At 44.2% G+C, this 27,921-nt stretch overlaps 2 protein-coding genes across 11 annotated transcripts; one reads left to right on the top strand and one right to left on the bottom strand.

Moving 5' to 3' along the window:
• tedc2 (tubulin epsilon and delta complex 2) lies at positions 1-9,921 on the bottom strand. 10 transcript variants are annotated; one of them, XM_021558875.3, is made up of 10 exons: positions 9,832-9,921; positions 9,238-9,359; positions 9,057-9,112; positions 8,327-8,939; positions 8,030-8,083; positions 7,429-7,507; positions 6,834-7,035; positions 4,815-4,913; positions 1,497-1,705; positions 1-1,051 (listed from the first exon to the last, which is right to left on the bottom strand). In XM_021558875.3, the coding sequence occupies exons 2-10, from the start codon at positions 9,339-9,341 to the stop codon at positions 917-919; spliced, it is 1,551 nt and encodes a 516-aa protein (XP_021414550.2). In that variant the 5' UTR covers positions 9,342-9,359; positions 9,832-9,921; the 3' UTR covers positions 1-916. The 10 variants fall into 10 exon arrangements, with proteins under 10 accessions (XP_021414550.2, XP_090053454.1, XP_036797662.1 ...); XM_090197328.1 differs by having other exon boundaries at positions 6,885-7,035; positions 9,832-9,917; XM_036941767.2 differs by having other exon boundaries at positions 6,885-7,035; positions 9,659-9,909.
• cfap70 (cilia and flagella associated protein 70) lies at positions 9,898-27,921 on the top strand. The gene is made up of 26 exons (XM_036941764.2): positions 9,898-10,112; positions 10,438-10,621; positions 10,797-10,895; positions 11,018-11,103; positions 11,252-11,437; positions 11,775-11,957; positions 12,622-12,716; positions 12,956-13,058; positions 13,192-13,326; positions 14,955-15,116; positions 16,234-16,326; positions 16,636-16,727; positions 16,971-17,031; positions 17,409-17,603; positions 22,260-22,391; positions 23,040-23,165; positions 23,458-23,591; positions 23,868-23,983; positions 24,385-24,570; positions 24,771-24,964; positions 25,384-25,536; positions 26,147-26,308; positions 26,623-26,712; positions 26,929-27,030; positions 27,394-27,441; positions 27,524-27,921. Exons 1-26 carry the CDS (start codon positions 10,041-10,043, stop codon positions 27,602-27,604), a joined length of 3,270 nt encoding a protein of 1,089 aa, XP_036797659.2. The 5' UTR covers positions 9,898-10,040; the 3' UTR covers positions 27,605-27,921.

Here is a 27,921-nt window from a genome sequence, read left to right as displayed (position 1 = left end):
TTTTTCAATATCCATCAATTTTAATAATTGAATCTAATTATAGGAGTCTTACAATATTTTTCAAAAGGAACAATGTAAAACCAAAATGCTCAATCTCTCCAAATAAATACACAGATTGACATTCCCAACACAAAAATGCCTCTTTTCAGAAGATTCTCCATTCTTCTTCCTCTGTTCTCAGTGTCCCCTCCTAAGACATACCATTCATTGGTCTATTCTTCAATAGTCTTTCTTGGTCGTGTTCATTAGGCACCAAATGGAAGAACACCGAATCAAACAGGGAGAGGCTACCTGGACTTGTCCAATTAGAAACTTTCATTTGTTTCCTGCTGCATTGTGTGCCCTAATAAACATGACCCAGGTGATGTGGCCTGTTCAGTTCATTTGTTTCCTGCTGCATTGTGTGCCCTAATAAACATGACCCAGGTGATTTGGCCTGTTCAGTTCATTTGTTTCCTGCTGCATTGTGTGCCCTAATAAACATGACCCAGGTGATTTGGCCTGTTCAGTTCATTTGTTTCCTGCTGCATTGTGTGCCCTAATAAACATGACCCAGGTGATGTGGCCTGTTCAGTTCATTTGTTTCCTGCTGCATTGTGTGCCCTAATAAACATGACCCAGGTGATTTGGCCTGTTCAGTTCCTTTGTTTCCTGCTGCATTGTGTGCCCTAATAAACATGACCCAGGTGATTTGGCCTGTTCAGTTCATTTGTTTCCTGCTGCATTGTGTGCCCTAATAAACATGACCCAGGTGATGTGGCCTGTTCAGTTCATTTGTTTCCTGCTGCATTGTGTGCCCTAATAAACATGACCCAGGTGATTTGGCCTGTTCAGTTCATTTGTTTCCTGCTGCATTGTGTGCCCTAATAAACATGACCCGGTGATGTGGCCTGTTCAGTTCATTTGACCTGCTCCTTTAGTCAGGTTCTGTGTCCAGAACCAGAGTAGGAAACATCACCCCTCCCTCTCCAAGCAGGGAGTAAATGTCACGGAGCGCGGCGGGGTTGGGAAGTCCAGGAGCGGAGGGCATGACCATGGTGTCAGAGAGAGCCTGTCAGAGAAACAGAACAAACACCAAAAAAGTGACTAATGCATACATACACATAGATGCAAAATCACAGTATTGACCTTTGTGGAGAAATCCTTTTTCCTTTTAACATGGCACAGGTGTGTAATGGCATGGCTCTTGGTAGAAATATGTAAAGGGTGTGTTATTAGCTACCTGATACAGGTGTGTGTGTGTATGAGACAATGTGCCTCTTATCTGATGCAGGTATGTGAGTGTATGTATGAGACAGATGTGCCTCTTGCCTGATACGGGTGTGTGAGAGAGATGTGCCTCTTACCTGATGCAGGTGTGTGTGTGTGTATGAGACAGATGTGCCTCTTACCTGATACGTGTGTGTGTGTGTATGAGACAGATGTGCCTCTTACCTGATACAGGTGTGTGTGTGTGTGTGTGTGTGTGTGTATGTATGAGACAGATGTGCCGCTACCTGATGCAGGTGCACCTCCTGCTGTAGCAGCTCCACTCGCAACCTCAGCCTCTCCACCTCCTGGAGCTCTGCCTGGCTGGTGTAGGTCAGGGTGGGGGGCAAGGGGGTCACCCCACTCAGGTCACCCCACTCACCCTTACTCCTGACGGGGCAGAACGCGCCCGCTCCTTCCCCCTTCAGCCTCCTCCATCGATCCCATGCCTCCCGCTCTGGTCGGAAAAATTGATTATTTTTAGAGTGAGAGGAGCGTGAGCAACCAAAGCCGAAATCGCTTGCGCCTCCTGTGTGCTTGCTGCTCCCTCAGCTTTAAATAGCAGGGACAAGCCAAGCATTGCGCGGACTGACGGCTTTAAAACCTCAGTCACATTCACACAGGGGGACCAGAGAAGGAGCCTCACCATCACATTCACACAGGGGGACTTGAGAAGGAGCCTCACCGTCACATTCACACAGGGGGACCTGAGAAGGAGCCTCACCGTCACATTCACACAGGGGGACCTGAGAAGGATACAGTTCCTTCAGAATGAATACCAGAATATAGATTAGAGATCAATTATAAGAATGATACAGTTCCTTCAGAATGAATACCAGAATGTAGATTAGAGATCAATTATAAAAATGATACAGATCCTTCAGAATGAATACCAGAATGTAGATTAGAGATCAATTATAAAAATGATACAGTTCCTTCAGAATGAATACCAGAATGTAGATTAGAGATCAATTATAAAAATGATACAGTTCCTTCAGAATGAATACCAGAATGTAGATTAGAGATCAATTATAAAAATGATACAGTTCCTTCAGAATGAATACCAGAATGTAGATTAGAGATCAATTATAAAAATGATACAGTTCCTTCAGAATGAATACCAGAATATAGATTAGAGATAAGATAGGAACTGTATAATTGTTCTCGAGAATGTATCTACACCCCTTGACTTTTTCCACATTTTGTTGTGTTACAGCCTCCATTTAAAATGGATGACATTTAGATTTGTCACTGGCCTATATACACAATACCCCATAATGTAAAAATTGAAAAATGTTTACAAATGAAAAAAAATTATCTGAAATGTCTTTTGAGTCAATAAATATTCAAGCCCTTTGTTATGGCAAGCCTAAATATGTTCTGGAGTAAACATTTGCTTAACAAGTCACATAATACGTTGCATTAGTACTCTGTCCTCTGTGTCTGTGTGATTGAGTTGGGCCTCTGGGGCTTAACACAATTTATTTAAAATGCCTTGGTGATAAAACCGACAGCCTGCATTCCATTGAATGAACAGTGTCTGTGAAATGCCTGTCTGCCAGGGCCAGGTGAACCCTCCCTCCAGTTTCTCTCCCACACGCAGATGAACACCGAACTTCAGACATTGTGAGGAGTACCCAGTGTTCCATGTTGCATTAGTATCTGTGTGTTAAGGAGTGTGAAACTGGGAAGATAACTCTTGTATAAACAAGCAGTAAATTACCTAGAGACAGAAACCTGGCAGTAATGTCTGTTACTGTCACGCCCTGACCATAGTTTACTTTGTATTTTCTATGTTTTGATTGGTCAGGGTGTGATCTGAGTGGGTATTCTATGTTTTATGTCTTGTTTGTCTATTTCTATGTTCAGCCTGATATGGTTCTCAGTCAGAGGCAGGTGTTCGTCATTGTCTCTGATTGGGAACCATATTTAGGTAGCCTGGGTTTCACTGTGTTTGTGGGTGATTGTTCCTGTCACTGTGTTTGGTGTCACAGGATAGGACTGTTTTGCGGTTTCACATTTCTTGTTTTTGTTAGTTTGTTCATGTGTAGCGATTTATTAAAACATGAATAACCACCACGCTGCGCTTTGGTCCGCTTCTCTTCCTCCTACAGACGAACGCCCTTACAGTTACTTGATTACACAATGTATCTTTGTATAATTCTACACATCTGTTTGTCAGGTGTGTAGAGAGAGGAGGAGGATGTACATTTGTGTCTGTTACTTGATTACACAATGTATCTTTGTATAATTCTACACATCTGTTTGTCATCAACATTCAGGAGGATGTACATGTGTCTGTTACTTGATTACACAATGTATCATTCTACACATCTGTTTGTCAGGTGTGTAGAGGAGGAGGATGTACTTTGTTATAAAGAGCTGTAACCCACATCTGTTTGTCAGGTGTGTAGAGGAGGAGGATGTACTTTGCTATAAAGAGCTGTCACCCACATCTGTTTGTCAGGTGTGTAGAGGAGGAGGATGTACTTTGCTATAAAGAGCTGTAACCCACATCTGTTTGTTAGGTGTGTAGAGGAGGAGGATGTACTTTGCTATAAAGAGCTGTAACCCACATCTGTTTGTCAGGTGTGTAGAGGAGGAGGATGTACTTTGCTATAAAGAGCTGTAACCCACATCTGTTTGTCAGGTGTGTAGAGGAGGATGTACTTTGCTATAAAGAGCTGTAACCCACATCTGTTTGTCAGGTGTGTAGAGGAGGATGTACTTTGCTATAAAGAGCTGTAACCCACATCTGTTTGTCAGATGTGTAGAGGAGGATGTACTTTGCTATAAAGAGCTGTAACCCACATCTGCTGGTGGGTTCTCAGTGATCACCTCTGCGTTTATTGTTGACCAGCTCCATTATTGTAATAATGAATAATAAAGTTTGATTGTTTTGAGGAAATCTAAGTCTCTCTCCATTGATTTGAAATATTTCACGACAACTCTGTGCCAAAGGTGCTTCTACAAAGTATTGGTACTCAGGGATGTGAATACTTAAGTCCATGAAAATGAGATTTCTTTGTGAGTGTTAGAGAAGGCCCGGGGCCAGCAAGGCAGCCAGTCGAGGCTCTCAATTTTAAGTGGGGACTCTGGCTTTGACTCTGGATAGTGTGTGAGTGATCTGGAACATTCTGTCACAATCTGGCCCCTAGCCAGTCACCTTGGAGGCTTGGGGAGCACTAAAAACTGTCAATTCTAAATAAAAGTCCCCCCCATCAGCACCACACTGTCACAGTGAGATTGGTGAGAGGGGGGAAAAGAGAGCTCAGCTTATAATTGTATTGGTTCAAGGTCGTGGAGAATATGTTGCATTATACTGTGAGATGCTATACAGGCTCATTCTGCTGTGTGAATCAATTGGAAAGGGTCACAATTTCACCACAAGTGAAGTCCCTGGAAAAGTCAGTAAAGGGAGTATTGGAGGGTAATATGGCTACTTTCCAAGACTGATTTTTAAAATGCTAACTCATTCTCGACATTTGATTATACTCTACACTGTGCCAGTGAAAAACACTTGAGAGTGGAGATGTGAGTGTATAGAGTGAAGCAAGATTTAGTACCTTTTCTCAGCTGTCCAGCATGTTTCCGGAGGTCTGCCACCATCTTCTCCAGTCCTTCCAGCATCAGCAAGGACTCATATTCCCTCTTCTGGCATGTTGCTTCACATAATAACATGGAAAAAATAATTCATAAATATAAATGTAGAGTGCATTCGGAAAGGTCAGACCCCTTAACCTTTTCCACATTTTGTTACGTTACAGCCTTATTATAAAATTGATTAAATACATGTTTTCCTCATCAATCTACACAAATACCCCATAATGACAAAGCAAAAAAAGGTTTTCAAACATGTTTGGCAAATTATCTTTACATAACAATTCAGACCCTTTGCTATCAGTCTAAATTGAGTTCAGGTGCATCCAGTTCCCATTGATCATCCTTGAGATATTTCTACAATTTGGAGTCCACCTGCGGTAAATTCAATTGAATGATAAAAAACATGAGCTGGCGCACACCCAGAATAATAGTTTGTGTGGATGTGCTGACTAACGGCGAATAAACTATCAAAATAAAGGAAGGCACAGTGATGCCCAAACATTGGTAAATACCCATTCAATGGCTGGGAGATTACACATGGAGACTCTCTTTATTTTGATAGTTTAAATTGAATTGATAAGACATGGTTTGGAAAAGCACACACCTGTCTATATAAAGGTCCCACAGTTGACAGTACATGTCAGAGCAAACACCAAGCCATGAGGTCAAAGGAATTGTCCGTAGAGCTCCGAGACAGGATTGTGTTGAGGCACACATCTGGGAAAGGGTACCAAAGAATTACTGCAGCATTGAAGGTCCCCAAGAACACAGTGGCCTCCATCATTCTTAAATGGAAGTTTGGAACCACCAAGACTCTTCCTAGAGCTGGCCTACCAGCCAAACTGCGCAATCTGGGGAGAAGGGTTTTGGTCAGGGAGGTGACCAAGAACCCGATGGTCACTGACAGAGCTCCTCTGTGGAGATGGGAGAACCTTCCAGAAGGACAACCATCTCTGCAGCACTCCACCATTCAGGCCTTTATGGTAGAGTGGCCAGACTGAAGCCACTCCTCAGTAAAAGGCACATGATAGCACGCTAGGAGTTTGCCAAAAGGCACCTAAAGGACTGAGACCATGAGAAACAATTAACCCAATCGAACATCTCTGGAGAGACCTGAAAATAGCTGTGCAGCGACGCTCCCCATCCAACCTGGCAGAGCTTGAGAGGATCTGCAGAGAAGAATGGGAGAAACTCCCCAAATACAGGTGTGGCAAGCTTGTAGCGTTATACCCAAGAAGACTCGAGGCTGTAATCACTGTCAAAAGGTGCTTCAAGAAAGCACTGAGTAAAGGGTGTGAATACTTATGTAAATGTTATATTTCATTTTTTTTTTAATAAATTTGCTAAAACATTCTAAAAATCTGTTTTTGCTTTGTCATTATAGGGTATTGTGTATAGATTGAGGGGGGAAATAACAATTTAATCCATAGAATAAGGCTGTAACGTAAGAAAATGTGGAAAAAGTCAAGAGGTCTGGATACTTTCCGAATGCACGGTATGTGTAACAGACATGAGCATTATTATTACACATTGACAAAGAGTTACTCTCTTCAGTATTTGGACATGAAATTAAACAAATGCAGTGATGAAGCGCAATGCGGATCGATCTCAAATGTTTTGGTAATGGTGCTATAAAACATGACAAGGTTTTTGCTGTGTCTAATTGCTTTACATTACTCAGAAGTTACTGTAATTAATTGTTATCTGTAGCATAAAAACAGCTCTGTCAAATGATTGCTAATGGCTTCAGAATTAATAAGCTCAGCAGTAAATGAGGTCAGAGGACTAAGGGGTGATGAGCTGAAAAATAACACTGAACGTTCTTATTTCTAAGTTAACTAAATCCTTAGTTCTTGGATAAATGGACCCCTTCTCCACCCCCTATTGCTTTTCTTTCCAGACTCTTGTTTTCTCATCCCAATACTTCTGTCATCTCCTACCAGTTTTCCATCCCTCCACTTCTGTAATTTCCTATTTCTTACTTATCCCTCCTTCCATCCCCCCTTCTGCATCTCCTCTGGTTGGGCTGGTACCTGGCTCAGTGCCAGAGGTTCTGAAGGTCTGGCCAGTCAGCAGCCGCTCACTCTGGTAGCAATGACTCAGATCCGTGCAGAGCTGTGTCAGTCTGTCCACCTGAGCCCCGGTGTCGGCCGGGCTGCCACTGGTTGGCCACTCTCTGGAGAACTGACCCATAAGGGGATGGGTCAAGGAGAACAACCAGACAAAACTCTGAGATAATATTAGAAGACACACAAACACACACATTTCATTTTCTGTGTGTGAATTCTAAAATCTGGTGTGTTATTTTGAGAAACGCTGGTAGACACTGAATTTGATGCCGTGCTAATTTCTCTCACGTAGGCTGTGTGAACGAGTGGGAGTGAGAGAATTAGTAACGAGTTTATACTCGTTAAAATGAACAATTGATATCTCTGCAGGTCCCATGTCACAAATAAGATATACTATTAAAACACTATTTAACTACTCATTAATGCCTAAATGTAAGCATGAGGGTGCATTAAATCAGGTTTGGCTATATGTGGGTGGTAAATGTTCAGTTCATCTGAGGAAGAATACAGTGGCTTTCACTCTCTCTGTGAAGTGACTCCTCTCCGCCACAGGTTTGGATTGTAGAGCCAGGACTTTGTCCCATAACCTGAGGGAAGAAAACAAACTGAAAGGGTCAAATGAATGTCCCAGCCACCATTACAACAGTATACAAGTATACATCAATGGAGGCTGCAGAGGGGAGGACAGCTCATAATAATGGCTGGAACGGAGCAAATGGAATCAAACCACGTGTTTGATGTATTTGATACCATTCCACTGATTCCGCTCCTGCCATTACCACAAGCCAGTCCTCCCCAATGAAGGTGCCACCAACCTCCTGTGGTATACGTGTATAGCCTACTTGTTCCCCAAACAAACACAGCTCAACATCAAGGAGTATACAAAAAAACAATCACTTTTTGGACGTTTCTTTTGGATACCTAGCTAGCTGTTCCTGCCAGAATCATAGCACCTGGACACATTGCGGTGCACAAGGAATTTACCCTTTTGCACATAATACATTAGAGAAAATTCTGTATGCATTACAGAACACTGGATGGAAAATGTTACATGGAGGATGATATAGGTCAGACATTTCCTCCACAAAAGATATGATTCACTGGCTGACCTGCTTTGTTTGGTCCTTAGACTGATCCATTTAGTTAACAACGGTGTGGGAGCCCTGCCACAAAACACAATCAAACATGTACAGTGTCATTAAACCACACTCAAACCACTTATTGTCACAACAGACTAGTCATATTATATCACAAACGTTGAGTTGCTTCTAGCCAACTTCTTAACAATATCAGTACGGTACTTTGACGTTCCATTTTAATTGGTTATGTTGCTTTTGGAATAGGAATTTGACACTGTCATATACTTTGTTCACTAAGCAGTGGTCTAGTGTTGTCTTGCAGCCTACCCATTCTGTGGAGGTGAAATTACATGTGCTTTTGGCATCCCCTCCATGTGTGAAACAGACACCGTGTCCCAGTTAGGGGGCTGGAAGGAAGTGGCTGCAGCTGACCTGTGGGACACCTCAACCTGATGATGTGCTGATGAGGCCTGTGGTGATTGACCCTGATCATGTGACACAGGACCTGGAGGACCAGCCTGCTTCACTTCCTTCCCAGAGGACTGGGGAGGAAACCCCTTTGATGACACGACAGATCGTTTCTGCATCTGGACAGAGCTTCTGATCATGCTTGCCCTGCCTTGTCCTGAATGACCTACAGGGTGACCCATCCTCCCCCTTCCACCCCTGTAGAGATGGGAGGCAGAATACTTTTTGGACTCTTTTTTGTCCATCGTGATGGGTTTGGAGGTAGTTTTAATGCCATTTTTATTCCCTTTGGTGCCACCTGGGGTCAGAGCCCTTCCCTTGCCCTGTGTAGTGTCCACTGGTTCTTTCTTTGGTCCTGGACAGTTCTGAGGGTCTTTTTGGGGTGCTGTGCCAGCGCGAACTCTGAGGGCCTTCTCCAGCAATCGATTCAGCAGTTCCATCTCCCGTCTCTCCTCCAGTTGGACATCTGGGTCTAAACAGAGAAAGAGAAAAACATGCTGACAACGTAGATATTTAAAACATTACCATATCCAGTTACTACTAGTACACTGGGCTTCAGAGAAAATAGCAGACAGGATCATCATAATACCCTTTTCAACATCATCTGTTAGTTCTATTTCCTTGCCGTCTTCTTGCTGTGGTCTCCTGGTGAATGATCAGATGGCAAGCAAGTTATAACACAGGCCTATCGAGTTACCTACTCATACAGAACAACTGTAGACCATTATCTTAACATATATCAATGGACGTGGAGGTTTTACTGTACTTACAAAGAGCGCAGTATCTCCCTGTATTGAAGGATGTTCTCGTTTATCTTGGTCTCCTCTACTTTACACAACTTGATGGCTTCATCCACAAGGCTAAGCAGTGACATAATGCAGGCAGCCTGGCACTGTCATGCACAACAGATTACAGTGACCATGAGCAAACAAACTATATCTGGGGTGTAATCATTCGTCCAACACGCTTTGCATCGGAACACTTTTTACAGTGAAAACAAGATGCTATATTGGATACATTCAGGTTCGTTCCTAGTGTATACACCCCTGCTCTAGCTCGATGGCTAAATGAAAGCATAGGCACACTGCAAACTTAAATGCATCACATACACATTTGAATACTGCATCTTGAGAAAGTGTGACACTTGCCAAACATCTGCATGCAACTTTAGCAAGCTGTTGTTGTACTGACCCGCGAAAGCAAAAATCGGAAGTTACGCTAGCTAACGTTAGCTAACTGGAAAAACAGAGTAGATTTGCAAAGTCCAACCGACTGATAGAAAACCCATTCAACATTGTATGGCGTTCATACACAACGTCTACTATGTAGTCCTTTAAATACTGGACAACATACATATTACTCACGTAAAAAAATAGCACACGCGACTCACTAGCAACTAGCTAGCCACTCCTCCACCACCAACAACAACCCCACTTCTCGCGATATTCAGACTCGCTACTATGGAAACGGGGACGCTGATGTATTCACCTGTTGCAGTGCAGGGGGAGTTTTTGTTTATCCAGAACAATCAACAAACATTTGACTTTTACTCACTCTGATTTACAAAAACAGAATGGAACAACTTCGTGGTGTGGGAGACAAAGCAACACTCGTGAAAATAACAGTACTTCGTGGAAATAACCTGGTAAGCTTGTGTCCCTTTCTGGTTTCCAGTACGTTAGTAGCACTGGTAGAATAAGATCGGTCAGTTGTAGCAACTTGCGTATATGGCTAACTTGGTGTTTTCCATTCTTGGGTTCTGGGGATCCACAGTTGTGCACGTTGTTGTCTTAGCTCAGGAAGTACAACTGATTCAGTTGATCAAGAGTTTGATGACTAACTTAATGGATCAGTTGAGTCAAATGTGCACCCCCGGCTGTGACAGCTCTATTGATCAAATTCTGCTAGCTAACTAACGTTAATATTATAATAAACTCTAACAAAATGGTGTTGCTGTTTTTCACTTCCAGAGGGGCAACAAGGCTGAGTCCATCCTGAACTATGTGAGAGCTGAGTTCAATGGCATCGTCCTGGGAGATTCCCAGAAGCTGGATGCTGCTGTGGATCAGGGCGTGGATTACAACTTCACCTGCAGCTTTGAGTGCTCAGATGCTGCCCACACATTAGATGACATGGCACACAAACCTGTCATATGTGAGCTACTACTAACTAATCCATTATTATGATGTGTGCTGCTTGTTTCAGATGTTAAAGCCACTATTTATCTTGACGATTGATCCATATCCTCATTGTACCGTGTCTCCCTCGTTCAGCCAGTTGTTCACCAATCCACGGTTGCTTATCACATTAATCCGTCGTTGTCATTTAGTGACAGTGATTGAGGTCCTTCCCAAGGAGAAGAAGCAGAAGGAGGAGAAGACTGCAGTTATAGGGCAAGCTATAGTGGACTTGCTACCTCTCTTGCATGGTGAGAGACCAACACATTAGATCCAATCAAGTATCCATCTAACTTAATAGCTTCCAGGGCCCCAAAAAAACTCACTCATGGTTGAAATGTAAATGCATTCCTCTCTCTCTCACCCTCAATAGGTCAGGTCAGCTTCTTATCCACTGTGCTACTTCATCCAACTCCTGGCTCACCTGCGGAGGCAGCCTCACAGGAGGGCAGCTGTAAAGTAGGAGTAAAAACTAACCCGCACGAGAAACTTTGTGTGTGTGTGACTGTGTGTGTGTGTGACTGTGTGTTCATATGTATGTTTGTATGTATGTATGTATGCTCTGTTTGTTTGTAATTGACATCTCCCTCCTCTGCCTGGCATCCAGCCATCTCTAGACGTGACCGTCTGTGTTCCCGAGCCTCTGCTATCCGGCGTCCAGCTGTCTGACTCCAACCTGCTGAAGGTTACTGTGGAGACAGCTTACTCTGTTCCAGAGGTGTGGAACCCTGTCTCTGGGTCTGGTCCTCTCTCCAGCTATGTGGCTGCCCTGCAGGTTCCCCTCACTGCAGAGGTGAGCGATAAGAGACCTATGTTGCCATCAGGGTTGGAGCCAATTCCATTTAAATTCAGTCAATACAGGAAGTAAATTGAAATTCCTTTTCATGCCATTTGTCAAATATTTGCTATTGAATAGAATGACAACTCTATAGGTCAGTTCACAGTCACACTGGAATAGTACAGACCAATTCCCATACTAATGCACTAAAGCATTTTTACTGTGGAAATGTTGTCAACTGTGAACTATTGACAGTAATTCAAGGATACAATACACATACACAGATGAACCAACAATCCCTAATGTCATATGACATTTAACTTGTACCTGACACATTTCTTGTTTCCCCCAGAAAGAGCAGGTGCTGATGTTCTCCAATGGGCTGCTGAAGGTGGGCGGGGAGAGTGAACCCATGGGAAGACCCAGGAAGTGGCCCCTGGGTCCCCTGTTGGCTCCTGGAGCTCAGTTCATACCTGGTGTCTCCATGGAGGGAGAGCCCATTGAGATGGAGGATGGGGATCTCACCAGCATAGAGGTACTCTAGCCTACTTGTACTCTAGTATTATGGTTGGTATAACGATCTCTAGTACTGCAGCACAATCTCACCTTAATACCAAATATATCAAATGTTTTTATTGTCATGTCATTCTTTCAATTATTGTCATTGAGTCATCGTTTGCACTCTCAGTGGTTTGACCAATACATTCTGTGTAATGTATGGATGTCACGGTCATCATAAAGAGGTGACCAAGGCGCAGCGGGGTAGGCATACATCTTCTTTAATTAAAGAAAAACCACTGAACAAACTATCAAAACAACCAAAAACGAACCATGGCGCTAATATGCGTAGTGCAGACAGGCAACTAAACATAGACCAAGAACACACAAAATACCCAAGGAATATGGCTACCTAAATATGGTCCCCAATCAGAGACAACGATAAACAGCTGCCACTGATTGAGAACCAATTTAGGCAACCATAGACATATAAACACCTAGACTTACTAAAACCCCTAGAGATACAAAAACCTTAGACATAGAAAAACCCCTAGACAATATAAAAAACCTAGACAATACAAAAACTAACAAACCACCCTCGTCACACCCTGACCTAACCAAAATACTAAAGAAAACAAAGATAACTAAGGTCAGGGCGTGACAATGGATCTCTTCCCCTCATCGCTTCCTGTGTTTTCCAGGACAGGGATTTCCGGAAAGAAGCGGAGACCAATAAGAAGAGAGTGAGCTGGGACACAGAGCGTCGTTGCTTTCTGGATGCAGAGGGTGCAGCCTGGTGAGACAGATACACCACCTCACTGCCAACAATCTGCTTCTATTGAGCCCTGCTTTAAATCTTGGATTTTATCTGTAACAAATATAAATAGAGAGCTACAGTATCCTCAAAGTTTTTCAATATTGAATTGAAAAAAGTTGGACTATATAATGCGCTGCTACCAAATTGCCCTTTGGGAACGATAACGTTTTATTGAATTTAATTGAATTCTCTATCTATGTTCTATCCTCCTCTCTCAGTCTGACCCGTAGGATAGCAGAAAGCAGACTGTGGCCAGTAGAGGTCATGAGGTCACCACAGGTTGGAGCCACTAAGGGAGGGAAGGCTGGCAAAGACAAGGGAGTAAGGCACTGAATTTCTCCTATACAGGATCTGATAAAATCACTCTTGGCCGTTATTGTTAATATCCTTACTAATGTTTCTTTTGTGTGTGTGTGTGTGTGTGTGTGTGTGTGTGTGTGTGTGTGTTCAACAGGGTGAGGATGAGACCCAACTCTCCTTCCATGGAGTGGCATACGTGGACATGGCGCCCCTGTTGTACCCCGGGGCGAGGCGTGTCCGTGGGGCGTACCGGCTCTACCCCTTCTACGACTCTGACCTACTGGTCAAGGTGAAAGGAGCTTCGACTACAGCCATTCAAGGTTTCTGTAGAATATGGTGTTGTTGGGGCTTCCCATGTGGCAGCGGTCTAAGGCACTGCATCTCAGTGTTGCGGCATCACTACAGCCTGGGGTTTGATCTCATTACCGGCTGTGACCGGGAGTCCAATAGGGCGGCGCACAGTTGGCCCAGTGTCGTCCGGGTTAGGGGAGGGTTTGGCCGGGGGGCTTTACTTGGCTCATCGCGCTCTATTGCGACACATTGTGGCGAGCCAGGCTTCTGCAGGCTGATTTCGGTTGTCAGTTGAATGGTGTTTCCACTGACACATTGGTGCAGCTGGCTTCTGGGTTAAGCGAGCAGGTATTAAGCGCAGTTTGGTAGGTCTTGGAGGACGCATGACTCGATCTTCGCCTCTCCCGAACCCGTTGGGGAGTTGCAGCGATGAGACAAGATCGTAATAACAAAATTGGGGAGAAAAAAGGGGGGGAAATAGGAATATGGTTTGACAGGTTTGGTATCGCAAGACTAAGGTGAGATAGTCTTGCAGTGGCAGGTGTGGAGGAACGGTCAATACTAATTTGACACTCGTGATTATTACAGAAGCACTTTAGGTGTGTGTCTGTGTGTTTGAGAGAGACTGTGATATGATTGGGGAAATGAAACAGACTTGCAGAACAGACTACCAGAACGGAGGCAGCCATGTTGACTAATTCATTCTGAGACACAGCAGTTGTCCAGATTCAGATCCATTCTATTCCGTGCCAGTTTTCGTGTCCTTGTTGCTTTCTCTCTCTGTCTATTGGAGTTTTGTTTAAAGTATCATTTTGCTGAGGACATTTAGTTAGTTGTTTTGGTTTGTTTTTGTACATTTCCTATGTAGTTAGACATTTTTTTAAGGGCAAAAAAAATGTCTATGATACCCTCAAGTGTCCTAAAATAGAGAATCAAAACACTTGATGGTCCATGTTATTACAATCTTAAAACAAATTGTTTGTGTTTGCGCAGTACATCTCATAACCATTAGGTTTCTAAGGGCGTTTAGCTTGTACATGAACAAATGTGGAAATATGAGATACATCCGTTAACCACAACACACATTTGACACATCTTTTAGTATTTCACAGCTGTGCAGCGCTGTATCCCTGCGGGGATGGTTTTTGCTCATTGCCAATTGGCTTGTTGTGCCATACTTTGGATTGTTAATGGGGGCTGCTGAGGGAAGGATGGCTCATAATAATGGCTGGAACAGAGTAAATGGAATGGCATCAAACCATGTGTTTGATGTATTTGATACCATTCCACTGATTCTGCTCCAGCCATTACCACAAGCCCCTCCGACCCAGTTAAGGTGCCACCAACCTCCTGTGGTGTGCTCTAATGCTCTTACGGTACCCCTGCGGTGCTGAACTTGAGTTTTTGCATTACCCTGGCAACATAGAACCAAACCACCCCCTGCTGAGTGATTATCTGGTGTTATTATGTGTGACCCGGGTCATGTTCATAAGGTGACAAACGGACTGAAACAGGAGGGACGACTATGGACTTGGTCCAATAAGTACCGTCATTTTCGTTTACCGTTGCAAAATGTTTTGTTATGGTGTGCCCTAATGAACACGACCCTTGTATTGTGCTTGACAGGCTAAGAGAAACATCAGTGTTCTGAGAGAGAGTATCAGGGCTCCGGCCACCCAGGGCCGAGGTAGGGCCCCCTCCTCCGTAGGCTCCTGCAAGGCGGTCCCTAGTAAGATGCTTGACGGCGGTCACAAGGGCGGGAAGGACACTAAGGAATCGCCCAAAAGGGTAAGCGACTGACTTACTGCCTTTTTGACCACGATGGGGCTCTGTGTCTCAGACAGTGGCTCTTTCTCAATTCATCTTTCCTTAATGCCTAGCACCCTCTCTCCTCGCCTCTTTCTCAGAACACATTGGAGAACAAGGTGAGATGGGAGGGACCCTTGACCTTCTCCTCCAATATGGTTGAGTAGGTGGCAAGGAGATAGGATGCAAGGAATCGAAGAAAGATGAATTGAGAAAGAGCCACTGTCTGCGATAGAGCTAGGATATGACTTCTTTGTAAAAGGTCTCAATAGCATTCAGTGACATCCTGTTGATAGGCCAGCTGCAGTCTCCCACAGAGCATCTTAGATCAGAGACCCTGATTTCCTCTATGATTGAGTTGTGGGTCGGCAGCAACAGGAGCGCTTCCCAAAGCAATTAGCCTTAATGGCAGCAGCTTGCCAGCGTCGTCAGAGAGCGGTGAATCATCTCGTTAGCTGTTAGCTCATCTGGCCCCTCGCTACAGCCCCCCCCGTGGCCCAGCAGCAGAAGGAGCGACGAACACACACACACACACACTCATGTGCGTACGCACACATATATACACGTAAACATACACACACACATACACAGCCACCCCAACAACTAAGCATTTGTTATGGCCAGACAAATAACAGGCTCTTACACACAGGCATGCACCCACACACACGTGCCTCCACAAGTGTGCACACACACGCTCACACACACACATGCATGCCCACAGATGCACACACACAAAGTGCACAAAGTACACATACATACACATACACAAGCACGCAAGCATGCACAAGTACATACAAGTACATGAATCGATCCACACAAACAACAACCTCTCATTCATGGTTCATACACAAGTGTTGTCTAGAAGTGTTGCCTACACATGCCCACATCCAACCAGAGAATAACTGTTTAATAACTGTTCTGTACTGTAGCATGGTTGAACCATGCAGGTTGTTTGCTATTGTGCATTTCCAACTTCGTCTTTTTGCAATGTCTCATGGCAATATTCTAACTTGTAAAGAGTGAACTAGAATTGAAATATGCTTTGCTTGTTTGCCTTGATTGGTGAGAGAGAAGGACATAGTGATCTGTTTTATTTCAGCCCGGGACACAGGGGAAGTCAGCACCCATTGGCACTGATAGTGTGACGCTGGTTGAAACTGAACAGCAGCAACAAGTGAACGCAGAGGGTCAGGTGAGTTGGGGTTCTGTGAACCATTAAACAATATCAAATCTAGGGGTCATGTATACATTTACAATGTAGTCATTTAGCAGACTCTCTCTTATCCAGAGAGACTTACAGGAGCAATTAGAGTAAGTGCCTTGCTCAAGGGCACATCAACAGATTTTTCACATAGTCGAACCAGCGACCTTTCCGTTACTGGCCCAATGCTCTTAACTGCTAGGATACCTGCCACCCTCAATAAGTAGCACCTATCATCTCTGTGTACCATTTCCAGTGTATCTATTGCATGTGGCAAATTAACTTGAACCTTGAACTTAGATGTATGCAGATTCCAGAACCTACATCATCATTGAAATCGCTCTTGAGAAGTCGCTGGTGCCAAAGAGATCACCGGAAGAGTTAGCCAAAAGGTAATGTGACGTTTGTTCAACTTTAATTAAACATGTGGAATGGCCTAAAAGATTAACATGTAAGTCTGAAGTAATTGAGTGGAAGTATTGCAGTAATATAGATTGGAATGGGATGAAAAAGGCATGGTTTGTTTGAATAGATGTTGTAGTAGCAGTTGTAGTAACGTTGTAGCAACATCCTAGTAATGTTGTTGTAACGTTGTATTATGGTTTACTACGGTTTCTCTGCATTTCTGTTGAAAGGGTGATGGAGCTGATACCTCCTAGAGCTCCTTTGCCTCGCAGACCTGCTGGAGCAGAGAGAGTAAACCACCACACACACACACACACACACACATTCCACAAACGTAATCCAAAAACGTGGTCTAATGATTGCACTTCCCTCAATCATTACATTCACTCTGAGTGATTGCCATCTTGTGGCCATAATCTAGACTTGTATAGAGGCATAAAATGCCAGTGGTTTCCAGTGATGATAGCTGCTGTCTCCTGCGGTCCAGCACATCCCAAACCAACGTCACACTTAACCTTATAACGGGCTCTGGGAAATGTAAATCGTTACCAAAATGTCATAATTGTTTGAAAACAAGTCTATTTTTAGCCTTACATATCCCTTCCTTCCTTGCGGCTTTGCTTCCTTCCTTGCTTCCCTACTTCCTTCCTTCTATCCTGCTGTACCAGGCTGTGCAGGAGTACCAGGCCCAGATAGCCAGTGTGGCAGGCCAGGTGTTGGAGCAGTACCAGCAGCTGTTCGGGCCTGCCTTCCTGCCCGGAGAGAAGCCTCTGGACCCAACCAGCCAGGAGCAGCGCAAGACCAAGCTCCTGGGAGAACTCAACTATTCTGGGAAGTACTTTGCTTTCAAGGAGCAGATTAAGGTGAGAAAGAGCTTGGTCGCATTCATTAGGCACCAAAACAAATGACTGAAACAGGGAGAGACTACCTGAACTTAAGAAACAGTTGTTGTTTTTTTTCGTTGCAAAACCTTTTGCTATGGTGTACACTAATGAGTATGATCCGGGTTAGGGGAGTGGGTAAAGGATAATGTTGAGAATGACAGTTGCATGAGTGCTCAATAACTGCTTTTGGACAGCGGGGTCGGGGCTAACCAGTGGCCAGCTGGTGCTTATCTCCTAACATCTGGTTAACAAGCCAGTCTGCTTGTTGTTCTTCTCATGTATTATCGATTTAGTGAAAGATAAATTGGATCCCAAATATCCTGATCCCAGATCTGTTTGTGCTGTCTTTCCAAGTTGGACCAGCCTAGCTCTGTCGTCCCTTTTCAAGTCTTTTTGAGAAGACAATTCAATGCTGTCTGATACATATGTTTCCCCTGGTATGTTATTCATAAACAATTGTTTTTCATAGAATATCAGAAGTGGGATGTATAATAAGACCAACAATATACAGTTGAAGTCTGAAGTTTACATACACTTAGGTTGGAGTCATTAAAAATAGTTTTTCAACCACTCCACAGATGTCTTGTTAAAAAACGATAGTTTTGGCAAGTCGGTTAGGACATCTACTTTGTGTATGACACAAGTAATTTTTACAACAATTGTTTACAGACAGATTATTTCACTTATAATTCACTGTATCACAATTCTAGTGGGTCAGAAGTTTACATACACTAAGTTGACTGTGCCTTTAAATAGCTCGGAAAATTACAGAAAATGATGTCATGGCTTTAGAAGCTTCTGGTAGGCTAATTGACATAATTTGAGTCAATTGTAGGTATACCTGTGGATGTATTTCAAGGCCTACCTTCAAACTCAGTGCCTCTTTGCTTGACATCATGGGAAAATCAAAAGAAATCAGCCAAGACTTCAGAAAAATAATTGTAGACCTCCACAAGTCTGGTTCATCATTGGGAGCAATTTCCAAACGCCTGAAGGTACCACATTCATCTGTACAAACAATAATACGTAAGTATAAATACCATGGGACCACGCAGCCATCATACCGCTCAGGAAGAAGACGCGTTCTGTCTAATAGAGATGAACGTACTTTGGTGCGAAAAGTGCAAATCAGTCCCAGAACAACAGCAGAGAACCTTGTAAAGATGCTGGAGGAAACAGTTACAAAAGTAATCAAATCAAATTTTATTTGTCACATACACATGGTTATCAGATGTTAATGTGAGTGTAGCGAAATGCTTGTGCTTCTAGTTCCGACAATGCAGTAATAACCAACGAGTAATCTAACCGAGCAATTACACAACTACTACCTTATACACACACAAGTGTAAAGGGAGAAAGAATATGTACATAAAGATATATGAATGAGTGATGGTACAGAATGGCATAGGCAAGATGCAGTAGATGAAGTACAGTATATACATATGAGATGACTAATGTAGGGTGGGTAAACATATAAGTGGCATAGTTTAAAGTGGCTAGTGATACATGTATTACATAAAGATGGCAAGATGCAGTAGATGATATAGAGTACAGTATATACATATACATATGAGATGAGTAATGTAGGGTATGTAAACATTATATTAAGTGGCATTGTTTAAAGTGGCTAGTGATACATTTTTTACATCCATTTCTGTCAATTCCCATTATTAAAGTGGCTGGAGTTGAGTCAGTATGTTGGCAGCAGCCACTCAATGTTAGTGGTGGCTGTTTAACAGTCTGATGGCCTTGAGATAGAAGCTGTTTTTCAGTCTCTCGGTCCCTGCTTTGATGCACCTGTACTGACCTCGCCTTCTGGATGATAGAGGGGGTGAACAGGCAGTGGCTCGGGTGGATGTTGTCCTTGATGATCTTTATGGCCTTCCTGTGACATCGGGTGGTGTAGGTGTCTTGGAGGGCAGGTAGTTTGCCCCCGGTGATGCGTTGTGCAGACCTCACTACCCTCTGGAGAGCCTTACGGTTGTGGCGGAGCAGTTGCCGTACCAGGCGGTGATACAGCCCGACAGGATGCTCTCGATTGTGCATCTGAAGAAGTTTGTGAGTGCTTTTGATAACAAGCCAAATTTCTTCAGCCTCCTGAAGTCCACAATTATCTCCTTTGTTTTGTTGACTTTGAGTGTGAGGTTATTTTCCTGACACCACACTCCGAGGGCCCTCACCTCCTCCCTGTAGGCCGTCTCGTCATTGTTGGTAATCAAGCCTACCACTGTAGTGTCGTCCGCAAGCTTGATGATTGAGTTGGAGGCGTGCATGGCCACGCAGTCGTGGGTGAACAGGGAGTACAGGAGAGGGCTCAGAACGCACCCTTGTGGGGCCCCAGTGTTGAGGATCAGCGGGGTGGAGATGTTGTTACCTACCCTCACCACCTGGGGGCGGCCCATCAGGAAGTCCAGTACCCAGTTGCACAGGGCGGGGTCGAGACCCAGGGTCTCGAGCTTGATGACGAGTTTGGAGGGTACTGTGGTGTTAAAGCTGTAGTCGATGAACAGCATTCTCACATAGGTATTCCTCTTGTCCAGATGGGTTAGGGCAGTGTGCAGTGTGTTTGCGATTGCGTCGTCTGTGGATCTATTGGGGCGGTAAGCAAATTGGAGTGGGTCTAGGGTGTCCGGTAGGGTGGAGATGATATGGTCCTTGACTAGCCCCTCAAAGCACTTCATGATGACGGAAGTGAGTGCTACGGTGCGGTATTCGTTTAGCTCAGTTACCTTAGCATTCTTGGGTACAGGAACAATGGTGGTCCTCTTGAAGCATGTGGGAACAGCAGACTGGGATAAGGATTGATTGAATATGTCCGTAAACACACCAGCCAGCTGGTCTGCGCATGCTCTGAAGATGCGGCTGGGGATGCATCTGGGCCTGCAGCCTTGCGAGAGTTAACACGTTTAAATGTTTTACTCACGTCGGCTACAGTGAAGGAGAGTCCGCAGGTTTTGGTAGCGGGCCGTGTCAGTGGCACTGTATTGTCCTCAAAGCGGGCAAAGAAGTTATTTAGTCTGTCTGGGAGCAAGACATCCTGGTCCGCGACTGGGCTGGTTTTCTTTTTGTAATCCGTGATTGACTGTAGACCCTGCCACATACCTCTTGTGTCTGAGCCGGTGAATTGCGACTCTACTTTGTCTCTATACTGACGCTTAGCTTGTTTGATTGCCTTGCGGAGGGAATAGCTACACTGTTTGTATTCGGTCATGTTTCCAGTCACCTTGCCCTGGTTAAAAGCAGTGGTTCGTGCTTTCAGTTTCGAGCGAATGCTGCCATCAATCCATGGTTCCTGGTTTGGGAAGGTTTTAATAGACGCTGTGGGTATAACATCTCCAATGCACTTTCTAACGAATTGTCAATGTTGTTGTTGGACGCAATGCGGAACATATCCCAATCCACGTGTTCAAAGCAGTCTTGAAGCGTGGAATCAGATTGTTCGGACCAGCGTTGAACAGACCTGAGCACGGGAGCTTCTTGTTTAAGTCTCTGTCTGTAGGCTGGAAGCAACAAAATGGAGTCGTGGTCAGCTTTTCCGAAAGGAGGGCGGGGGAGGGCCTTATATGCGTTGCAGAAGTTAGAATAACAATGAATAACAGTATCTATATCCACAGTAAAACGAGTCCTATATCAACATAACCTGAAAGGCCGCTCAGCAAAGAAGAAGCCACTGCTCCAAAACTGCCATAAAAAAAGCCAGACTGTGGTTTGCAACTGCACATGGGGACAAAGATTGTACTTTTTGGAGAATTGTCCTCTGGTCTGATGAAACAAAAATAGAACTGTTTGGCCATAATGACCATCGTTATGTTTGGAGGAAAAAGGGAGAGGCTTGCAAGCCGAAGAACACCATCCCAACCGTGAAGCACGGGGTTGGCAGCATGTTGTGGGGGTGCTTTGCTGCAGGAGGGACTGGTGCACTTTACAAAATAGATGGCATCATGATTGAGGACAATTATGTGTATACATTGAAGCAACATCTCAAGACATTAGTCGGGAAGTTAAAGCTTACTCGCAAATGGGTCTTCCAAATGAACAATGACCCCAAGCATACTTCCAAAGTTGTGGAAAAATGGCTTAAGGACAACAAAGTCAAGGTATTGGAGTGGCCATCACAAAGCCCTGACCTCAATCCTATAGAAAATTTGTGGGCAGAGCTGAAAAAGCATGTGCGAGCAAGGAGGCCTACATACCTGACTCAGTTACACCAGCTCTGTCAGGAGGAATGGGCCAAAATTCACCCGACTTATTGTGGGAAGCTTGTGGAAGGCTACCCAAAAGATTTGACCCAAGTTTAAGCAATTTAAAGGCAATGCTACCAAATACTAATTGAGTGTATGTAAACTTCTGACGCACTGGGAACGCGATGAAAGAAATAAAAGCTGAAATAAATCATTCTCTCTACTATTATTCTGACATTTCACATTCTTAAAATTAAGTGGTGATCCTAACTGACCTAAGACTGATTTTTTTCTTAGGATTAAATGTCAGGAATTGTGAAAAACTGAGTTTAAATGTATTTGGCTAAGGTGTATCTAAATTTCCAACTTCAACTGTAAATCTGTGGTGATGTTTTTGCTACCATGTCAGGGTCAGTACTCTGTGGTGATGTTTTTGCTACCATGTCATGGCCAGTACTCTGTGGTGCGTATCGTGAGGGAGAAGATGCTGCGGACCGAGGCCTTCTCAGATCCTGAGCAGCTGCAGGCCTTCCTCAGCCAGCTCTATGTGTTCCTGGTGGACGAGATGCACGTCGCCCTCAACAAGGTAAGACACACACCCTTGCTCACCCTTCCCAGTCCCACCATACATACATTTCCATGACCAGTTCTTTCTTTCCATGGATTTCAACCTATTCTGTTCTTCCCTTATATATATATATATATATATATATATATATATATATATATATATATATACAGTGACTAGGATCTGGTTTCAATGATGGCCTCTTTTGGTATAGAGGAACTACATCACTGCCTGCGTCACTACTTTATCCGCTTTAATAAAATAGTAGCTAGCAGGATAGAGATCACAGAGGTTGTGTGCATTTCACAAATGGCTAGTTTGCATTATCTATCTTAACTAAAACCACTGCAAAGGTTTTGCCTGTAAACTTTGGTTTTGAATCACGACGTTCTGGCATGGCTGCCTTGTGATTTGTTCGGAGAGTCCCCAGATGTGTTGTTTTTTTGACATAGACAGTGACGTAGTTCCTCTATACCAAAAAAGTCCATAATTGAAACCAGCCCCTGGTCACTGTGTTGCCTAGGGTTGGGTGTTCATAACTATCCCTTATGGGGCTCTGTTTGTAACATGCTATATTTGGTGAAATATATTAATTATGTGCAATCGTTTGTGTCCACAAAATGTACAAAAAAATACCTAACTGCCTTGTCCTTCTTCTCTCCCCAGACGTTGTCAGTGGATGCCCAGGAGACTCAGCCTCGCCCCCTGGTGGACTGTGCCCAGCTCATCCACTTTGCCAAGGAGGCCCAGCTCAACGGGGACTACCAGCTAGCTGCCCAGTACTACCAGGAGGTAACAGAGTGATGGAGGGGATCATTTTGGGAAAGGCGAAGTGCTGAAGCACTCATTTTAATCACATTTGGAGTAGTTACACACTGTCTGTCTGCACCACACACCTTGTGCTGCAGTCACTAGAGTGCCTGTGACAAAACTATTGAATGTTTTCAACCATTGGACCTTTAGTTGTGACGGGAGGGTTAAACATCATAACAACGGACATTTCTAAGCATGGTTTTAGTTCAGAAAGAGATGTTCTAACCCCGTTAGTGAGCTTGGTTTGTTTGTGATGGTTCTCCCCCTGTAGCAGCTGACTCGTGACCGTAGCGACCCAGCCCACTGGTTTGACTACGGGGTGTTGTACATGCTGACGGCTGACTACCAGAAGGCTGAGGAGTGCTTCCACTACGCTGTGTCCATGGAGCGAACACACCTGCCCAGGTAATAAGGGAGGGGATAGTAACCTGGTTCAGCGTTCACTCTGGTTTAAACAGACCAGGGGAATAGAGGTCCATACTTAAAACGTACATCCAGTGAAACCAGGAACGTGTCATTTGCATGTATACCTCTCATGGGATGAGGGCCCTCCTACAAGCCTTTTCTGGGGGGTTTCACCCCTGCACCATTTTATTTCATTTTATTTGAGGTATTTTTATTTTATGAGTAAATAAATGAACTACAGAGTCTAACTGAATGATATTCTCTGTCTGTCTGCAGTTTGCTTATGTGTGGTATCCTGGCAGAGATGGGTGGACGCCTTGAGGAGGCAGAGACATTCTTTGAAGGAGCCACGTGTGTGGACCCGGCCAATGTGGTGGCCTGGACTCTGTTTGGTAAGAGATGAGAGCCCGGGAGGGACATGCTAGCTTGGTCCCAGATACTGTATGTTTGTAACAACAACACTAGGGTTGGCTTTACAGCACAAAGTGATCTAGGACCAGGTTGGAAACGCCTCTATTAATCACAAACACAAACAAACAACTCTTACTTTAATTTGTCAGCGAACATCATCTAATCCCAAGAATTCAATACAAAGAAACAAGGACACGCCATAATACTTTAGTAATAGTTTATACGGTGTTACGATACTAGAATAATGTGTTGTAATAGAGCTGTTTGACTTCAGAAGTATTGGTGTCGATTCTAATTCTTCAATTTGGAATCAATTGGGAGTCAGTTCCCAAAAAATTGCCATCCAATGGTGGTGACCATATTATCTGTGGTCACTGGTCAGGCCTGTTCTATGAGGGCCAGGAGAACTCCATCCAGACCGAGATGGCTTTCCTGGAGGCCACCAAGCAGCAGAGGGCAGCCCTGGTGGTCACCCCACCCTGCAGGGTGGAGACAAGGGTGGAGTCACCAGGCCTGGGGGAGGAGGAGCAGGAGGTGGCGAACTGTGAGTCTTTCACCATCGAGCCAGGTGAGCACTGAAGTGTAGCAGATGCAGTATCGCTAGCTGGTTACCCCGAGCGACAAATCGAGCATCGTACGGTGGTGCCACCCTGTCTGAGACTAGACGTTTTGTCAGCCTTGTTCAACCAAGACTATGCTTTGTGAGTGTGAGGTGTTGTTGTGCAAGAGGTCAAACTCATTTATGTGATCTACTTTTGTTGGCTGTAGACGTGGATGGAGACACAGAAGCCAGTGTGGTGACCGGGTCTCAGAGCTGCCAGGGCAACAAGCCTGGGGAGGGATACAAGGGAGGTGCTGAGGCTGAACCTAGTGCCATGCGACACCTAGCAACCCCCACCAGACTAAACACCACCATCTATATGGAGACAGTGCAGTTCCTGCTGCAGAACAACGCACTACAGGTCAGCAACATGAGCACACACATATATATATATATATATATATATATATACACACACACACAGCTACTAGACACACATGCTGTATAGAAGACTATGGATGTGTATACACTAAACTATGGCCCAATCCAACAGAAGATAATGAGTGAAAAACACATACAGTATGTCAGACTGGGAAGCTACTATAGCTCTGTGTAATAGTATCTCTCTCACACTGTCTTCCTGCTTATCACTCTTTAATTTGTCCAATATTCTGATACGAGATCTGTGCATCACTCCAGACACACATTTGTCAGCCTTCCCTCTGTGTCCTGTGTTTGCTACAGATGGTAGATGATAAAAAAGAGACTCTGCACGGTGATCCATGTGGTTTTTTGTGCATATGTTTCTAATCTTGTCCAATTCTGACCCTTTGTCCACAGATGGCCCAGAGAGCGCTGGCCCAGGAGCTCTTGTGTCCAGGGGGGGGTCTGAGCAGCTCCTACCACCTGGCCCTGGCCCGCCTGCAGATGCTCAGGGCAGAGTACGGCAGCGCCGAGTCCAGCCTGAAGGAGGCGCTCAACGACAGCTTTCAGGTAGAGCCAACAGACATTTCCAGCCCAATTCCCAGACACAAAATAAGCCTGGTCCAGGAGTAAAAAGCATTCTCAATGGTGATTCTCAATTGAAAGAGCTTGTTAGTTCAGAACTAGGCTGAATCTGTGTCTGAGAAGCTGGCCCTTCAAGTTCGACTTTCAACTTTATTGTTGCAAAGGAAATAGGTTTTGCAGCAATCTGATGATAATCTGATGCTTCTAAATGGTTTATATATTATTCCATACAGGAAACAAATGTCTAACACATTAGTGTGATCCCTGCAGGAATTGAACCCACAACCTTGGTGTTATTAAAACCATGCTCTAACTAAGTGATCTATACAGGACCTGATTGCTATATTGTATATTCTGGACATGTATAGGACCCAGATGTGTGTGTTCTGGACATGTATAGGACCCAGATGTGTGTGTTCTGGACACGTATAGGGACCCAGATGTGTGTGTTCTGGACACGTATAGGGACCCAGATGTGTGTATTCTGGCAATGTATAGGACCCAGATGTGTGTGTTCTGGACACGTATAGGGACCCAGATGTGTGTGTTCTGGGCAGGTATAGGACCCAGATGTGTGTATTCTGGCCATGTATAGGACCCAGATGTATGGGCGTTGTTTGGGCACATACACCATCTGACTGGGGAGTTTGGGAAGGCCCAGGAGTGTTACGAGAGGACCCTGGACTTTGTGACGGATGCCACAGACACACACCCCATCTACCTGCGCCTGGGATCCATCTACCTGCAGGAAGGGGAGGTGAGATGGACAGGGGGTGGGGGTCACACACACCACCTGGGACCTGAGAACAATGTATTTACTACTGGGGAATATTCAGGAGTTGGTAGTTGTTTTGGTGGAAACTGAACAATACATTATTAAAAAAATATTAAAGTTACCCACTGTAATTAACTCCCTGTAATTAAGAGTCCCTAGGAGTGTGTGAGATTCATTGTTTTTGGTCTGTTAGTTTGACTCTGCACCTCGTCCACCAATTAGGTGTGTCTCCAGCTCCTACCTACCGATGTGTGCCAACATGATTGAAATTAACACTTTATGTATTGACACTTAAGTTTCAGAGGGCGAAAACAACTTACCTGCGCGCCTGCAAGAGCTCCCCCTCCTGCCTCACCTGGCTGGGACTAGGGATCGCCTGTTACCGGGTAAAAAATACCATATCTACTCTTCCCAAGCTCCTCTAGAAATGATACCTCTCTTTTTTTTTTTTATGTATGAAGGATATATTTGTGTGTGTATGCATTTTTATTATTTATTTAACCTTTTATATAACCAGGCTAGTTAGGAATTAGGAATACATTCTTAGTGTGTGTGTGTGTGTGTGTGTGTGTGTGTGTGTGTGTGTGTGTGCCCGCCCACAGCTAAGGGAGCTGACTGAAGCAGAGGATGCACTGACAGAGGCCAACATCCTGAACAACGGGAACGCGGAGGTGTGGGGTTACCTGTCTCTAGTTTGTTTGCAGGTGAGCGTCCAGTCCATAGAAATAGAATCCATAAAACGGTCCTCCCCATTCAAGTCAATGATGGCCAGCCAGATTGCCAGAGTTCGAGGTTTCAAACCCTTTCTAAGGATTGTGTTTCTATGATCCAAACCTTATGATGTCACCACCATAGAATTACATATCGAATGAAAGGATCTCTGTTACATCTTGTTATGTGGGACTGAGTGCTATAGTATATACACAGTACAGTATATAGTGTGCAGAAGGAGGCCAGAAGAGAATTGGCTCCTTTAGGGCCGTGTACTGGGGTTTTTGACACAAACAAAGAGTTCAGGTGAAATCCATGTGTATTAACCCTGAAGTGTGTGTGGTTGTGTGTTTCAGACGGGCAGAAGACTTGAGGCAGAGCAGTCCTACAAATACGCCCTGCAGGTTGTTCCTCTCTGAATTGTTTCAAAACAATGTTATTGATATGTATATGCATTTAATTAAGTAATTTACTTTTATTTCACAGTTGAACCTACAGAAAGAGGCAGTTCTTCATGAGATCAAGGCACTCCAAGATCATGTTGGCTTTGGAAATCCATGTTTCTGAAGAACAACTGCCGGCACCATCAATGATTTAGGTTAAAAAACAAAGATGAATTGTAATTCTGGTTGGTAAATACCTAATGGTTGGCATCGCAAAGTGACTGTGAATTGTGGAAGGAATTACACATCAATGACTTGTACACTTGTCTGCATCTTCAGCTATATCTGATTAAAAGTTGTTACTTTTGCATAATGTAGGATATAATATTGTGACACAACAAAGATGTGCAGATCCAGAGAGAGTGTCTGTCCAGAGGTGGAAAAAGTAGTCATTTGTCATACTTGAATTAAAGTAAAGAAACCTTGATGATAATGACTGAA

Source organism: Oncorhynchus mykiss, chromosome 13, assembly GCF_057628025.1.
Source record: "Oncorhynchus mykiss isolate SJ-2025 chromosome 13, ASM5762802v1, whole genome shotgun sequence".
Taxonomy (NCBI): domain Eukaryota; kingdom Metazoa; phylum Chordata; class Actinopteri; order Salmoniformes; family Salmonidae; genus Oncorhynchus; species Oncorhynchus mykiss.
The sequence above is the reverse complement of the archived record's forward strand: the minus strand, read 5'-3'. Positions and strand labels throughout refer to the sequence as shown.